Source organism: Watersipora subatra, chromosome 6 (genome assembly GCF_963576615.1).
Source record: "Watersipora subatra chromosome 6, tzWatSuba1.1, whole genome shotgun sequence".
Lineage (NCBI taxonomy): Eukaryota > Metazoa > Bryozoa > Gymnolaemata > Cheilostomatida > Watersiporidae > Watersipora > Watersipora subatra.
In genome coordinates this window covers 27,675,567-27,694,601 of record NC_088713.1, presented here as the reverse complement: position 1 = coordinate 27,694,601, position 19,035 = coordinate 27,675,567, and the positions used below count along the sequence as shown (strand labels likewise).

General features: G+C 35.4%; 1 protein-coding gene across 1 annotated transcript in view; it reads right to left on the bottom strand.

Moving 5' to 3' along the window:
- Positions 1-19,035, bottom strand: part of LOC137398177 (uncharacterized) — a 300,195-nt gene that overhangs the window by 40,564 nt on the left and 240,596 nt on the right. The window contains 12 exon segments of the mRNA XM_068084283.1: positions 425-809; positions 2,222-2,411; positions 2,876-3,033; positions 3,155-3,327; positions 3,698-3,902; positions 4,615-4,803; positions 5,369-5,531; positions 14,717-14,864; positions 15,477-15,488; positions 15,952-16,159; positions 17,185-17,373; positions 18,035-18,199. Of these exon segments, the coding sequence (XP_067940384.1) occupies positions 425-809; positions 2,222-2,411; positions 2,876-3,033; positions 3,155-3,327; positions 3,698-3,902; positions 4,615-4,803; positions 5,369-5,531; positions 14,717-14,864; positions 15,477-15,488; positions 15,952-16,159; positions 17,185-17,373; positions 18,035-18,199 (2,185 nt within the window).

The following is a 19,035-nucleotide window of genomic DNA, read 5'->3' as shown; positions in this document are numbered from 1 at the left end:
TAGTAGTTGCGTGTTTTAGATGGATTGCATAAATTATCTGCGGTAAGCGAGTTACTTACATTGAAACTATAATTATATACAGACATACTAGTTATATTAAATAATACTCGTTACCTACAATGATCAAAGCTAGATATTATGTTCCCTACATGCATACTACACATTTATTATACTGTTATAACCAGTTCAATAAGAGTTCCATAATCAGGTCAAGGTCAAGTAAATAGATGAGTCTATCGAGTGCTAATGTCTGAGTTGCGTGAGCCATCAGAAAATAAAAGCTAACAGTTGGATGTGTAATATTTGAGAAAAGACTGAGCTGTTTGCGGTCCAATATATAGTTCTATAAATGAACAACAAAGACTTGCAATGAAGGTAATAAAAAGTGAGCCAGCAGTACCATTTCCAGGTCAACTCGACTCACCAGAAACTGAGTCAGCGGTGAAGATCAGTTGAGAGCTGATAGGATCATAGGAGACATTTCCTTCGATCGGCATAACTTTGCCGGTGTGTGGGTGGAGAAACGACTCATCGGGTATGGGGTGACTGGTTCCATCAGCTAGTTGCATGAGTGCACCGGGCTGGGGACGAATCAAGCCTGTGACTGGGTCCATCACAATCACATGAGGGAGAAGAATAGAAGAGTCAGGGCCTACTAGACTGTCTAGTGGAATTACTGCGCTAGTAGCCGGGTCGACGATGTGGGCCCCGGTAGGCTGATTTAGAATAGCCCAAGCTCCTACTCGCCGGCTTTCAGCAAAAGTCTCTTTGAACAAACTTTCCAATTGCACAGTTACTTTAGTTGATACCTGCAAGGAGAAGAGCAGTTCCAGATGACAGTGCGGAATTTATGAACAGCAGCGGAGAGAGTTTATAATTCAATAAATATGTTTGTCGTTTGTCTGTCATTTCTCCAGTTATACCGTAGTAATAAAGTTTTAGAAATGAAACTCAGAAGCTACAGGTTTGCAGACAAGCGTATTAACTCAGTAGGCCATGCTGTCACATTACTATACAATAGAATAGCACATTATACTTATTACACCTGCTGATATTTAATGCCGGTTGGTTAAAATACTTCATCTAGTGCGCTTAAAGAACACGACACAATTTTTTCTAGTGCTGGCTCTGGTTATTATAACCGCTAAAAACGTTTATGCATAAAAGATTTATTTTTAATAGGCTAGGTTTTTTTACCCAAGGAATTTGAGTCACGTGAGCTCTTATTTGTTTCTGTATTTTTACTAAACAAACCTGTCAGTTATTACAGTCACTTATGGCTGATTTAACTACAGCCGTATATGGACAGTCTGACTGTTACTCGTGTTCTATTCACATGGTGTGTTTTGTGAGTTAGGTGCCAACGAATAAAACACACTCTAGCATAGGACTTTTTACTGGTTATTCTTAATAAGAAATTGCCTTCTAATGACTAAATAATGCAAACATTACGAACTATTTTTGTCTGGTAGGCGTGACAGTGAGAAAAAGTGTTTTGGTAAATGTCTAGCCTTCAGCTACAATTACCAGTTGCTGATTATAAACAGAAAGTCTTTAAAAACAAATATGATTAATATAAGTAGATTAGTTACAGCGAGGGGAAGCTTTGATGTCACAAATAAACAACTTGTTTATCAACCTGTTCTATCGTTTTCCCATCGCTCTAGAATAGCTTTAAGCTATTCTAGAGCGATGGGAAAAAATAAAAAAGCGTAGAATATGGTAATTTACTATAATTTGAGTAAAAATAGGTTAAGTGATTATCTTGTTTACAGTGAGTTCACTATTTTCTCCCCAAAGGGCTTTGAAACCACACTATATCAAACAAGAGCGATCCCTCAAAGATCAACCAAGTGTGCCTAGCTTACTGCATGCAGAGGCTGTATGTGGTTTTTAACCGCATTCTTATAAAACAATGGCTCTGTGATCTTAGTTGAACATGTCTGAGTCCTGCAACTCAGGTGAACCCAGACAACCGGAGACACACCCAGTTGCAGAGAGTAATTTAAGGTTCAATGCAATTCCTGTCACCACCAGTGACCTTTTGTAGGATTTGAACCCTAACCTGTTGTTTATAGGTCATGCTTTCTAGACCACTAAACTACGGCTGCTTTCACCACACCAGAACATAACCATTAATACTCATTGGTCAAATCAACTTTTAGATTGATCAGACAACTCCTTAATAAAGTGCTAGTAGATATAAACTATCAGTTGTGACCTGCATATGTTGATCCTGATCAAACACTCCTTCCTTGTTTGTCAACTGGTTACGATAGAGCTTCTCAGCATGACCCTTTATCAAGGTCATAGCTTCCTTCAAATCTGCATCTATCGCCACTTGGTGCTTTTCTGCATAGTTAGCCTCGGCTTCCATTAGTTTCGCTTGTTTGTCAAGAGCCACTTGGAACCTGAGCAGTAGCAATAGCGATCTTATGATTTATGTTTGATGACACACCAGAGATTACTATAGACATATGTGAGAATGTTCTGATGGTTATGTCTATTTGCATGGCTCCCTTCTTTAGCTTGAAGAATAATTGAAACTGATTTATTATTGGCTAAAGAGAACCTCCGCGCATCAACTCAATAAATCTAAACTCAGATTTTTAAAGAAATCAGGTCACTGCTTTGTAGATGAAATGTTTTGGTTGGCTACCAGTGACCTGGTCAGTGTTTATGCCAATAATTTATACATTTACATGCTTAGTGTAATAGTAAGCGCTCATGTTCAGTGTTGGACAGTGAGTGTTCACGTTCAGTGTTTGATAGTAAGGGGTCCATGAGAGAAGAACTAGTAATCAACTGAATTTTATGGATGTCTCTAGTCTCAAATCACCAACTAGGCTAAAATTGAAGGGGAGAGAAATCTAACCTGTGGCCGACCCCTTTCCTTCTTTCCAATTCAATTTCTAGCTCCTCTAGCTTTGTTTCATAAGCTGCCAGATCCTCAGGAGTTGCCAAAGAAGCCCGACCTTCCAAATTTAGCTTTGCGGCCCACAAGCCTTTCAAGGAGACATTCTGATTGGCCACCTAAAGTCATTCATACTTTATGTCATCAGGATGTACAAGGATAAAACACGATGTTAGGTGATCAAGACAGAATTTACCGACATTCCTCTAATTGAAATTATACAGTCAACACAAATCATACCTTTTGATAGAGTGCCTTTGCCTCCTCCTTTTGTCTCGCCAGGTTCTTAGTGATGCTATGGGACTGATTAGAGAGCTTCTCGTACAAGGTGTTGACGCTGAATGCCTCTAAGTCTACTTGCTGTTCATAGTCCCAGAATTCATCATCTTTGACTGGATTCAACTCAGTGCCTGCTGTGAAAGTGAAGTGTGATGTGCAAGTCAGAACGCAGCAGGCTTGCAGTAGGTGGAGAAAAGTAGCCAACCAGACCCGCAGTTAATGACCCATCTTTAACAAACCCGATAGTTAACCAGATCGAAAATTAACTTCACTTATGGTCAACTAGACTTAAAACTAGAACCATAATCAACTTAAGCTGTAGATAACTTTACCTTGATCAGTAGTTAACCTGATCTGTAGTTAACATAAGCGTGTATAAACAAAATGCTACAACAAAACATTTAATATGAACAAGATTTCGATGATATGGAGAACTAGCATTAAAAATAAAATATAAGAACTAATGTGAAAATATATAAAACAATACTAATAACATCAAGTTACCATTTTCCCCATTTCCACCAGCCACTGCGAGCTGCACAGCCTCAGGGGATGATTGTATGCTCTCCATGTTACGGTGATACTTCTTAATAGCGTGTACATTGGAGCCTCTGCTGGAGTAATCATTGAATGGTTTCTCCTTTGTGAGCCAGCGATAGCTCTTCTTGAAGAAGACTAGCTTACTCCATCCATACTTACGGAAGAGAACCTGCGTGCGAAACAATCCTGTGAAAGATGGTGAAAACACAGATAATCTAACAGACAGCCTAAAGATGGTGTTCAGTAAAAACACAGATAATCTAACAAACAGCCTGCTGACACTCGTCATCTCATTAAAATTCAACAGTTTCATACGAAACTATCACGTCTTTTACATGATCTTTGACATGATTTATCATGTCAAAGATGTATACTTTTACATGATGTATATTTTTACATACCGTATCATGATGTATATTTTTACAACATGATATCATTTTTAACATGAAGTCATGATGACATCACGTAAAAGAGTATGTCATCTTTTACATGATGTCATCATGTAAAAGAGTAAGTTCAAGGGCTCATACTAAACTGTCACCTGAATTGTGTGTCAAATATATAAAAGAGAGTATTGACAAACTAATTTAAACTTAGTAAAACTAGCTGACTGAGTCCTACAGACGCTCAACATGAGAAAAGAGCAAGTGAACAACAAGAAAGTCAAATCAGACATGACCAATAAATAATAATATAATATATATAATAGTAATAAATATCTTGCCTTCTTGTGCTGATTGTCTGAGTGAATTTTCACACTCAGTAACTGTGTTAGATTAAATACTTACATATAATGTTAAATATATATAGTATATGTTACACAATTTTTCAAATTATTCATTTTCATTTAATGTACAATAAGAGGCGTAAATGTAACTGACCAAAGCGATGATGATGATGAAGACAGTGAGAAGTACAGCAACACACATGAGTGCGATGAGGACCCAGTCAGGTGACTGGAGGATGTCCTGTTCGATAGACATGCCATTTTGGATAATGTATCGCGGAGTCGTCGGGAAGAATGGGCCATCTTCAGAGCATTGAGCATTCTTAGCCATCACCCTGACATACTACAAGTAGATATATAATATTATATACTATTAATATATATTTACATGTATATATATATATGTGTAAGTAGTTAGTTATAGGATATTTATGTTCAAAGGTAATTCTATGACTAAACTTTACTGAACTGTGTCTAAACATAAATAAGGTAAAATTGAAAGCTACAAAAGAACTCTAGACTAATAATAATATGTGGGGTAATTGTTTAGACTAAAACTTATCTGGAAAGTTTTTACAACTTTCAAGTGGTCAACTTTCCAAATTTTCAGTGTTCAACTTTCCAAGCTTTCTCCAACCTCAAAACCTTTTTCGAAGTTCGCTCACTGTTTCACAGTGTCACTCGTCATTTGAAGTTAATTCGAAACGACGAAACAGCGGAAACTGAGCAAAACACAGCAAAAGACATTTGTAACAGAAAAAAATTTGAATAAGTTTTAGTCTTTAGATTTATATATATAGGTATACATAATATATATTATACATTAGGCAAATATAATACATATATAAATTACATAAATTATTTGTATAAATGGTGAGGAGTCAGTATATCCTAAATGTAAATCTTACCATTTTCTTATTGACGTTTGAGCTAAGGTGGAAGACATAGACCCCTGGATCCTTAAACCTGTATGTGAAAAGAGTTGTGTTCGTTTCTGCCTGACTCTGCGCTTCTTGCAGCTCTCTAAATCCTCCATAGTCAAACTTGTCATTCGTGTTGTACAAGTTGTTGCTACGCAAAATCACAATAAAATATGAGAACAGGAATGAAATTCACAACTAAACAACTAGTTAATGGAGTACCCAAAAGCTAACTAGTAATAGTACCCAAACAAACTTTCAAATTAGGAGAATAAACAGATATTGAAATAATTCTATTTGTAATTCGCTGAGCACCGTATCCTACATTTACTAAGTTTTAACTACTACTAAATGACAACCATGTATACTCTGTACAAACACTAATCTACATGTAAAACATTGTAAAAAAACTCTACATAATTCCATTGGTCATTATTGATTGTAAAAACGAGACCACAACATGAGCTCACAAGAAGTCCATACTTTGCAGCGACCAACCAACTCCAACAATCCGACGTATGGCAAAGCCGTAAAATGTAACCTATTGAAAATTATCTACAATTAACTAAAATTTCATTCAGGTTTGGTCATTCCTAAAAAACACTGACCATCAAATACAATTTCAGACATTTCTGCTTCGGAAAAGATGAGAAGTGTTCAGAGACCTAGACGATGATCCCTTTGATGTTTCAACATCGAAAAAATTTGTATGCTACAAACCCTAGGGTAGGGGGTGCCAGATATATTTAAAGTGGAAATGTCAGCAAAACAATAAAGCAAATCAAATTCTAAAAACAGCTGTTTGATGTCACTGTCTGCTTCAGGCAATATCGCACTCAGCACAACATAAATAGATATCTTCAAGAATACAAAGTAGAAATCAATTTAAGGATGAAAGACGTTCACTCAAATCGTATGATGATTACCATGGTACCAGGCTAAAGCAAGCGCCTGCTAGCACTCATTCTACTTGTCAATTAATGATCAGAGAGATGAAGAGAACTGGAGGCGACAACTGAGTGATGCTAATAACCAACTAGCTATATAGAAAGAAGGCATATAAGAAGAGCAATCACAACTCATCAGGGGAGAAGAGAGGAAACAGCTAACATGGCTTTGGGATCAGTGATATCGCTTATGATGGCAGTCCATGCCTTCAGACAAGTAGCAGCAGCTAACTGGTAAGTTCTCACTTAAGTTCAGTGACTCGTTTCTATAAGTATCTTTACACTGGTGACCAAATGGGTCTGACAGGCGGCCTAATGTATCTTGTCAGATGACCTAATGGCTCCTGTCATGTGACCTAAAGGGTTGTGTTAGGTGACATAATGGGGTCCTGTCAGACGACCTGATGGGTCATGTCATATGACTTGACAGGTCATGTCAGATGATCTGATGGGTCGTGTCAGATGGCTTGACATATCATGTCATATGACTTGATGGGTTCTGCCAGATGACCTGACGAGTCCTGTCAGGTGACCTAATGGGTCTAGTCAGACAGGGACTGCAGTAAACTTTACCACTGTAAGGACAAGAGCTGCAGAAACATTGACTAGTTGGTTACCCTTTCTTACACAAGTGCAATAGTCAATAATGTCTCGCTGCGTCAAAGAAAAAATAGTTCATAAAGATTTGAGAGCAAAATTGTCTGAAATGCAGAGCAAAAACAACAAATATCGGATGTAATAATAGGCTTTTAAAATGTAGGCAGCTAGAAATACAATGTAATTATTGAAACCGCTTTGTGTTTATTGTCAATAACAGTGAAAACATATGTTAATGTTTTTGTTAGGAGAGGGGGAGAAAGACAACTATCAGATGCAAAGATGCAACTTGGTAAGAAGCTCTAAACTGCTCATCTTAAATGATTCTGATAATAGTAACATCTATGTTATATTATACTATTTTCTGATAATAGTAACATCTATGTTATATTATACTACATTCTGTTCATAGTAACATCTATGTTATAGCTATAGTAACATTCATAGTAACATTTATGTCATACTATATTCTGTTCATATTAACATCTATGTTATGTCATACTATATTCTGCTCACAGTAACATCTACATATGTTATATTAAATATTACATATGAACTCAGATTCACTGAGAACCTTACAAAGTTCCTAAAATATTGATTACATATTTTGAAATCAATATGATATAACATTTTGGATGATTTTGCTTATTCTATATATTTTTGTATATTTTCAGTACAGGATTTCTCATGTTGCCGTGAAATATTAAAATGAACCAGATCACCTGCTATAATATTAAAAGAACCCAGTCTATACTAAGATAGCTATTAAAGTCTATTGTGAACATTTACAAAAAAAATATACTAACATAGCCTGTGCTCTATGAAGTAGGCACTTTTTTCATATGATTTTAATGAACGATTCATTAACGAATTCACAACATACTCCTTTGAAACAGGCTCTGTGGAGTATGAAGATATGAATGAGTATCCAGAGAGGATGACTGAATACCAAACTGGAAATGAGTTTGAAAGGTGAGCAAGAATCAGTCAGCAGTCAGAGGTCATTCAGCAACCATTCAGCAGAAAATTCACATTTGCTGCTGGATGATTATGACTGGTAAATGATGTAAATGGCTAACAATTTAGCAGATTTAAAACTGAATATTTGGAACAATAAGTTCACCATAATCAATAAATAGAAGAGTTGCTAGTGTCAGTTTAGTTTAGGTTTTCAATAAATCCTAACATTGCATGACTGTTATGCTTATAAATTACAACAACCTGTTGCCTCTTGTCACCTAGTAATGTATGTGATGTAGTGAACAAAGCATGAGTAATGGCATGTTCTCTGTTCGTAATACGGAAGCACCTGATTGGGCTGTCGATAATGATGCGTGGCAACCGACTAAGAGAGCATTCGGTGAGTAGTTTTTAATATTTCAAAAAAGCTTTTGATTACTTGCTGAAGAATGAATCCTCACTACCGAACTGATAACATAATTTATACTGCAATCTCTACTAGTCTTATCTTCTAAAATTATACAAAACTTTCCAACAACTTTCAAAATCTTTTTTACTAACACAACAGATTATCCAGTAACGAGCACCTGTGACACTTCATGACAGGTGCTTGTTAGCTGATATATTACTTCTTACATATGATGACAGGTGTTTGTTGGCTGATAAATTTCTTACATATCATAGTGGGTGCTTGAATGCTGATACATTTCTTACATAAAATGACAGGCGTTTGCTTAGCTGTAATCTGTTACTAACCATGATAAATTGAGCAACGAATTCACATGCTATAGAAAATAGGCAGCACTTCAGTAAAATCTGAACTTGTGAGCATAGAAAAATCGAACAATTTATCTGAATCTGAAAGAATTCACAAAACCAAATGAGTTTATCGTTAGAGAATTTCCTTGAAAGCACAATGAGCCAAAATTAAAATATTCGCTTCACTATTAATGGAATAATCGAGCAATAACTATGTAATATTGCAGGAAATGTGCGAAATGACAAGAGACCAGAGTGGATGGACAAGTACCTCTCCATAGGTAGAAGAAAAAGACGATCTCTTTCTCAAAACGACGTAAGTCAAAGATGACTAATAACAATTGATGAGACCGATTAAGTGAATTCACGCATCCTAATCCTACTACCATCAGTGATAAATGTTATTAATACTGATTCCATTTTGGTATCAATAGTGTTAGCATCATGAAATGATTTGTTTCAGTTGCAATGATTAATAAAACTTGATTTATCACTAGTAACTGACTGACGGATGTAATCGAGAACCAATGTATTTTATTAGTAGTAGTAGGAATTATAGGATTATTAGTAGTAGTAGTAGGAATTATAGGATTATTAGTAGTAGTAGTAGGAATTATAGGATTATTAGTAGTAGTAGTAGGAATTATAGGATTATTATTAGTAGTAGTAGGAATTATAGGATTATTAGTAGTAGGAACAAACATTTTATGCTTTTTATAAACCAGCACAAAAGATATTGCAGTATATGATATCTCAGCATATGTGAACCACATGATGAGATATTTTTCATCCGGTTTAATTCACAATTCCAATAAGCCTTTGAGAATTAAAAACTTTCCAATTGTTAAATGAAAAATACTAGAGGTGCAGAACTTAATTAAAATTTGAAATTTATTTTTTGTTGTTTAATCAAAATCGCATTAGTGAAGAACAAAATATTGTGAAAACAAATAAACTATAGATATTTCAGTGATATATATATATATATATATATATGTGCACTAGTGCACACTATATATATACTAGGCACAACTATATATATATAAAATACGTATATACATGTATATAGGCACTAGTGCACATAGCAGGTATTTGACGAATTATTTGGTGACAGCATGATGTAGCACTTTTCTGACCTTTTGTATTTCTGAGACAAACAAACATATTTTTTGTCTCAGAAATACATTATCGGAATTTATTATCAGAATTTAAAAAAAAATTTCCAATAATAAATTTAAAAAGATTAAATTGTAAAAACTAATTATACCAAGATTAGTGGAAACTAGCACATCCTACTACATCCTAGAGTTTATTACTGTTTCCTACTAGGAAACAGCAATAAACTCTGAATACTGAGAAGTTTGCATAGCATGGCTACAAACATAGGAAACTGTGTTTTATTACAATTCTTGAAATTGCCTATTTATGAACCTAGGGGATGGGAGGACTGGCCGACTTGTACAAAATGAGAAGACCAGAAATGGTAGACGCTCTGCGAAAGGAAAGACTGCAAAGTCGGGAGCGAATCATAACCCTGATCAACCTGCTGATGGACTTCAACGAGAAGGAGAGGGCTAGTGCTAAGACTGGCACTGATGATGACAAAAGAGTCTTTGGAAGCCATAGGTAAGAGTTATCATGTTCTAAAGAGACAGAAGATGAAACCAGACACTAGTATCATATATACATCTTAAACCTGATTGGAATAAATTACATGTATTATAAAAGCTAAAGTCTAGAGCTGTTGCTGGATTGTTTGTTACCGTTCAAAACTAGTTCAACGTTAAAAATAATGTATTTCTTACACATAACAAATTTTACTACATTAATATAATACTAATGCATGTTTTAATGCTACTTGCGCATGCGTTGATGTATAAAGCAAATATTGCTAATGAATTAATGTTGTCGAGATATGACTGTAGGTTTTATGTCAAAGCATGACTACGTTTTGCCACAAATATATATTTGCTTGCTGAACCTCTGAATGCACAGCCATGACTTAGTTGAATGATTGTACACAGTGAACAAAATTGAAGTAGCTTGGGACATTTACATAACTGTTTCTTTTTATTTTAGAATGGGTGGAAAGCGAAGTGTAGAGAAACCGGTAGCAATATTTTACTCAAAGGTTGGTGAATATCCTCTTCTAAATTAAAAAGCATAATATGTTTTGTTGAAGGGCTGCTCATGGATACAAATATATATATATATATATAAAAAAAAATTGTTTCCTCACCACGGATACTCTGAATGGGTGGTAAATTCTGCTCTAACTTGGGTCTCCTACCAGAGACCTGGGAGTTTGAGCACTCGCCTCAAGATCATAGCCGTTCCCAATAGCGCACTTTTCTGCAACTCACCTGAGTTGATTGTTGTTGGTATTTGGGCAAGCCACATTTTATGCGCCGGTGTTATTGTGCCCAGTGCCCCAATGACTACTGGGATTACAGTTGTTCTCACATTCCAGCATTTTTCAATCTCTTCTCCAAGAGGGAGATATTTCTCTACTTTTTTCTTTTTTGCTGGCTATATTGTAGTCATTGGGTACTGTTATATCTATCATAGTAGCCCTCTTGTTCTCCTTGTCTACCACCACTATATCTGGTTGGTTTATATATATATATATATATATTGTGCATGATTATACATTATATAACATATATATATATACATGTTATGTACATACATATAAATGTACTATATATTTATATATACATCCATATATACATTTCCTTTTAGTAATACAAATTGTATATATACATTTGAAAACATATTTCCTCTTATAAATATATACATGATTATATATATTTTCTATTAATAATTCAAAATGTATATATACAATTAAATTCATATTTCCTTTTTGCCACAAATAAAGAAAACATGTGAAATAACATCGCGATTGCCTTCGATACAAAACATCAATATTAGGCAAAAAAAGAATTTTATCCAATTTTCCAAACTAAAGAAATAAAAACCATTAAACTTCGGATCTGTATTTTAGGGAAACATGGAATTCAAGAATCAAAGGGAACCAGTAGATGAGCAAAATGAAAGCAAAGTTCCACAATTAGGTAAGTGAAAGTGAAACTGAGTGATTATTCACAGGATTTATAACAAAGCTAAGCCAAAAGATTTGATTCAATAAACACGGAGTCGTCACTACATTGTAGTAAAATTGTAAACTAACTTTGAATTAACAATTTAGCCTTAGCTCCTAGCCAGTGTTAATTATCTTGACACATCCTATGTTGCAACCTCCAAAGTCTTTTTAGGCGATGAGACCATGGAGCAATAGCATGCTAACAAGGGAATAACAAGGAGGAATAAAACCCAACATAGGGTAAGTAGGTACAACTGTTATATAAAATTGATTAAAACTGTGTAGCTGTGAGCCTTTTACAAACTAAACTAGCAGGACCCCCAGATATTTCACAAACCAAAAACTGACATTTAAAAGCCTATAATGTAACAAGTTTAGACATGAAGACATATAACTAGAAGCACATTATATGAATTATTTTGCAGGAAGAAGACAACTCACAATTTGCAGAAAAGAAGCTAAAAACGATTTATGGATTAGTGATATAGGTTGGTTTTATTGCAGCAGTCAATTGTGATTCTATGATATTACTTTTGTTGTAAACATATATTCTAACATAGAGTATAATATAATATATAATACAGAGTATAATATATATTTTAAAGTGTGATCAGCCTTCATTAAATCAGTTAGCCAACCAAGAAAACTCTAAAAAAGGTACGCCAAAGTACAGATGTGCAAAAATATCAACCGATCTCAACTGGGTGAATATAATTTATCTCGATTGCTGTGATAAATATTTATTACATATTCTGTGCCATATTCAAGTATACACATGTTGTTTCTAAAATATATATATATATAATAAAATCTGTATTTCTAATATATATGTTGTTTCCAAGTAATTACATTAATAAAGTGAACTCGAAACGCTGAGAGTTAAGGATATTAAAACTAAACAGTTTTTATGACTGGAATTTATTGTGACAACACTGGTTCAGACTTGACACTTGCCAGGCTGCAATTGATGCATATATGTATTTACGTATAAGCGTATATGCATACACAATATATCATATATGGATATATCACACGTTAATGTGTATTCATGAAAACCACACACTCCACATATTGTTAACTTGTCTCAATCGAATATTTTAAGGGAGACCAACAATTGACTAAACACGCTATGTATGACTTATTAGTGAAGAAATACTAAAAGAGAAACCAGCTGCGTTATTGAAAGCAAAAGGGCAGCCATAGACTCAACCAACCTTGACATATTCAACCTCAATGACTGACTCATTATGAGTAGAACTCTTTGGTAACAAGATTTTTTCACTTTGAGCAGTTAGCGTAAACTCCTCAAAACATTTATTCACAAGAGTTCTAAAGTGGTTTTATCAGACAAACAGTAGATGTAGCCAAGCGTGACATGAGGTTGAGGGAACTAGACCCAAACAGATCGTAAGAGAAGGGAGAAAACAGCATGGAAGTCAGTGATAAAGCCTAAAGCATAGGACTGTCATTGTACAAATGACTGACTGAGAGAGAGGAGAGAGAGTGAAAGCGAAAAAGTGGGAGTGAGATAGAGAGAGAGAGTGAGAGAGGAGAAAAAGGAAAGAGAGAGAGGAAAGAGAGGGAAAGAGTGAGAGAGGGAGAGAGAGCAAACAGTATTATTATAACAGAATTGTAGAATCATTCTAGCCATCTATGACCAATCTGTCTAACAAGCAAGCTTGCAAAATAAATTGGATACGATAATTGTTTGTTGGAAAAGATGCCAGACAATCAATACGTTGAAGAAGCTATAACCAGAGATCACAAGAAGACGTGTCTTTATTGGGAGAGCATTTCATAATTTAAAGATCAAAGCTATTGATTGCCTGCAGTCGAGCAGTAGATGAAACAGACAACTGATGACCTTTCATCAACCTTCAAACTCTCTTATGCTGTCTCCTAGTAACAATTTCAATGCTTTAAATGCGTTTGAAGTCGCTTGCGCTCCAAATCATAGAAACGATAATTCTCTAAATTTGTGCAAATGCACTTGCTGTGAGAGTACTATTCAACATCATGAAAAGGCTCACTGCTGATCGATCTAAACCTATGATACTCGGCTAGACTCTCTCCAGTAAAAATGCTCCTACTGCTACTGTTGCTGCTACTCCCTTTACTGCTGCTGTTTCTGCATAACTTTTTGCAACCTTTGAAGTAAGATCTGTATACTAAATAGTAAACTCTGTTGAGATCTTCTGATATGGAGCACAGTAATTATAAAAAATAAGATTGCGATCAAGCATCCTGAGTTAGTGAAACTAGTTGACTCATGAACTGAAAAGTGACCGTGACTTGAAAGCGAGGCTACTTTAACAAATTTTGTTTTGGTTGACACATTGTGAACATTGGAAAGATATATATTACGACTCCAAATCATTGAAACAGTAGGGTGTGACTTCATCGGGAGTGAGCAACTCCAAACCCACTCGAATCATCGAAATGCGGTGAATTATATGTTACTTTTTTCTAATTGACTCCCTGCCAACTGAGATTAATTTTTATTTTTACTTATATAATATTTTACTTTTTTCCAAATGGCTCACTGCCACCAGTAAAAAGTACACCGCGCATTGGTTGAGGACCCAGATGTAAAAACAGCAAGACAAAAACCCGAAAGAATGTGTTCAACAGCAAGTGGCAGACATCTGCAGATGGCAAAAAATAACTACTTGTGGCTCCCTAATCTGGAGTAAAAATGGGAAGCTTTCTTTGACACTGATGAGCTAGAAAGAACCTGCGAGCAGCTGTCTTACTTGATCTTCGAGGAATTGTTCACTCACAAACAACCTTATACAGTGTTGCTTGTACACACAGCTAATGACTCGTGACTGTGATTATTTATTATATATAATTATGTAATCAATCATTGAGTGAAACATCTGAAATTTAAAAGCTTGATTATACAATGCATTTCTACTCTAGTTAAATACAATCGACTTTCAGTCTAAGAAACCCCAAAGCCCTACTTACCGGTCATAGACAGGATAGTGATCATTAGAGACACTGAAGATCATGGCCTCTCCGTATTTAAGACAAACAGTAGGATTCCTGATGCCACTGAGGGACTTCTCACTCACCGCCAAGAGTTGTCTTTGCACGATGTTGTTTATGTTGTAATCTGTAAACAATAACCGTTAGCTAATTTAATTATCATTTACTAGCAAAGCAAACAACTTCTGAAGAAAACCATAGGCTATGTCAAGGTCACCAGAGCAGTTACATCTAGAATCAGAAACAATCAGTGTAATGAAAGCTCTCCATCATCGCTACAAGATTGCAAGCAATAGCAGATGTTTAATAAAACCAATTATATTAATATAATATATTATTGAGTATATATATATACAATTATATTAATATATTATTTATAATCACACACAAAAAGCATATCGGAAAAAGAGTATCCTGTATAATCTATAAATAGAATGCAATAAAAATGAATAATAAAAATGAATAATTGCAACATAAATGAATGGATGTTCGATAAAACCTTACATTCAAGAGACATGTTGAGAAACAAGAGTGAAAGCACTCATTCCTACATAGATACACTCACTGCACACATACGCGATACTGAATACAATACACCTGCTTGGCTGAGTCACTGCACAGAGAGAATACTGACATGATCAAGCTGGTATCTTTTCTAGCAAGAAAACTAAAATACTTAGCTAAATGACTGGTGTAATATATGGTGTAATACTGGTAACACAAACTCTTGCATACTCACCGAAGCCAGCACCTGTAACAGACAATAAATTGTGTTAGCGGTAGGCATCAAGATGAATCTAAACATTAGCAACAGAATAGACTGTCTACCACAGTTTTTCTACTCAACGACAGAACGAAACCTGATTACGATATTTTCAGTCTAAGTAAAAATTACAATGTGGATGAAGTGATAATAACTTTGCAGCAGATATTCATGTGCCAGATAAACATCGTTGAGAATTATTAAAATTTGTGTCAAATATTTCACGTACAAACCTCAACCTTCCATGACTATCTTTGGACTAATGATTGTTGATACTGAGTAGACCAATTAGTAAAGACTGAAGAGAATACAACTTCAGTGTATGACACAAGGTTTCTTCAAAATTAATGTTTGTAGATCAACAATGATCAGAAAGAAATTTATTATCTATTCATATAAATACGACTGGAGTTGTTAACTTATGGGGAGACAACAAAGTCATTTGACTAACCAGTGATGTTGCCGCTGTAGACACCCTTGGAGTTAGCAGAGAAAAGGCTAATCATTAAGTCGGGGTCAGGCTCGTAGACACCCACAAATCCTCCTGAATCTAGGTCTGTGATGTGCAGAGGCTCTGTGTACTCTCCGGCACACTGGTCTTCAGTTATGGAGTTTCTTGAATTGATTATCTTACGCATGTTGCTCGCAGGTATTTGTACCTGTAATGCATGTCAAAAGTGTATGACATGGTATAGCAAGTGAATACCTGAGTTAATAAGATAGCAATAGATCAGCGAGGACAAACTCTTAATTATTGCTACGCATTGTCGAGTTCCTACTACATTTTTCATCCGAGTACAAGGAGCATGAATGACAACTCCAGTACTAAAAGGTTATGCAATATAACAAACCAATTAATTAAAAAGATGATAAAAGGCAAATCCATTCCATTTTAAGTTTACACTATATCGCTATATGTCGGTGTATGTTGGAGTTGTCCTCTCATTGGTTATTCGTCGACTATGTGAGTTGTAAACCGATGGCATTACTGAGCCAACGCTGATACGTCGGGAAAGATTGCAGCTGTCAAACTTCCGATAGTTTGCCAGGCATCAATGACAGCCTATGCAATGTGCACTTACTTCGAGCTATCCACGGCAGCGATGGTGATTTGCTGCTGTGGATAGCTTGATCTATATTTTCTTCCGTGACAGTTGCTGCAGGACTAATATTCAATTGTTTCTGTGAGCTCATTGTAAAATAAGAGCACTATGTCATGGAGTATTAGCTGATATAAATGCGGATAAGTTTGTAATACCGTAAACATTCTTATTACAGACGATCATCAAAGTATTGTGAGATCAACGACGACATACAACGATAGTGTAAACCAGCCATTACTTATTAATTCCATCAAAAAAGAATAACTATAAAAACCGATGATATTGTATTATACCTACAAGAAAGAAAGACAAAGTTATAATAGAATTACTTTCGGAATTATCAAACTACTTTTGCCAAATATTAAGATAACTTTTTTATTAAAGTATTATTACCGTAAAACCTCTGATTGAACGCGATGGCTCTCTGTTTTTTCAACCTTCCTTTATAGTGGCAGTAAATTGGAGGCGGCGTTCAAATAGAGGCTGGTGTTAAACTAGAGGTTTTACTTTATATATGACATCCTCGAGGTAAGCTTATGTGTTTACAAAATGGTGTAAAATTTATCAGTGCAGAGACCTACCTGTACATTGCCATTGCCGTCCCTGACCTCCACAAAAGGTTCAAGGGGGGATGCTGGACAAATGAACGAGACACTATATCTCTGGGCTATTCGACACTCAACATCGCATATTTCCTCTAAATCATCCACCTTGCACTTACATAGACCAAGTATTTGATCTATTCCCAGGTAGGTGCCGGTATCACATATCTGAAGGGAATGAGTGGGTGTTAAACATTAAAGAACAACAACAACTGTAAAAATAGAAAAAAGCTCAAATGACAGGTGATGAGGTGAAAAGAGAAATATGGTTCGTCATCACAATAATAAAAAATAATATCAACCCGAAAAAAAATTGAGACATCTGTGCTTTGTTTCCTCGATCATATCTGAACATCTTAACAGCCGACTTGAAGACATTCCATCACCTGACAAGGGTTTAGTTAGTCTGGCTCCAAAGCAGCGAATTCATTATTTGTACTAATTTTTAGCTAATGCTGGAATGAGTGAACTATACTAACAAGCAAGGAAGATACATTTATACAAATTTCCGCGATGTTCGAGTCGAATGAGTCATTCGACTTTTTTGTAAAATTGATATAGAATTGCTTATGTCAATTTGAATTAATTGAATCGATTCATTGAAGTTTGGATAGCCAACAAATTGTGGTATTTTGCCCTTACATACTAAACTGAATCAATTCTTACAAGTCTATGATACAAAATTTTGAAAACTGAATTGCTAATTTCTTTATGAGGATTGAATGTTTTTAAAGCATTATAAACACCTCTATGAGAATAAAAATACTTCCATGGAGTGTACATACTGTGTACTTTCAATTTACTGTAAAAAGTTTGGATAAAAACCCACCTCAGCCTCACAATAGCTTTGCCACTGATCAGCATTCAAACATTGTCCGGCTTGGTTTCGCGTCTCTCCTTCTGTGCACAAGTCATAGACTTGCTTCACGCAGTCAACCTCTCTGTCAGGTAGTATGGTAAAACCTGACGCACAGGGGCACTGCCTGTCCGAAGGCTGAAAATTAACAAATCAAACAATGTCATTCCTGAAAAAAGACTATATAATGTTTTCAATTATCTACTGTAATATGCATGATGAAACTCAGAGTGCCTCCGAGCACCCATAGAGAATGCAAAAGCTAGTTTTAAGTATGAATCGGAACCTTAACTTTAGAATTGTTAAAGTCGTTTGTTAATTTTGAGCAATTGTGGAGGCCAATGGGCAGAATTCCTTCAACTCCACTCGTAAACCGAGTTATGCTCTTATAATAATAATAAATGCTTAAATATAATAATATGCTATTATTATATTTCATTCAACCTTCATCTCTCAATCTTGTAATACCAGACTTTGTTTCTCTTAACTAAATCTTCTTTTAGCAAGTAAAACCCTGAGCAGTATTGTCAAGAGAGAATAATTACTGCAAGTTGGACAACATCTTATGCTGGACCATCCACAGAGCATATATTCTAGATATCTGGAGGTAACAGTATTCTTAGAGGTTGAAATGGCAGTAATCTTAAAATAACAGTAGTAACAGTTGTAGTCGTAGCAGTAGTAGTAAAGAATGAAGCAGTACTAGTACCAGAATTAGTAATAGCAATAGTAGTAGAGCTAGTAGTGAATGTAGCAGGACTACGGGTGGTAAAAATTCTAGTAGTGATAACAGTAGTAGGGGCACCAGGAGTAGAAACAATAGTAATATGAGTAGTTATAGTACCAGTAGTACTAGTACCAGTAGTAGTAGCAGTAGTAGGAGCAGCAGCAGAAAACCTAGCAGTAGTAAGGAAAGTTTTTGCAGCAATAACAGTAGTATTGGAAATAGAAGTAACAGTGCTAGTAGTAGTACT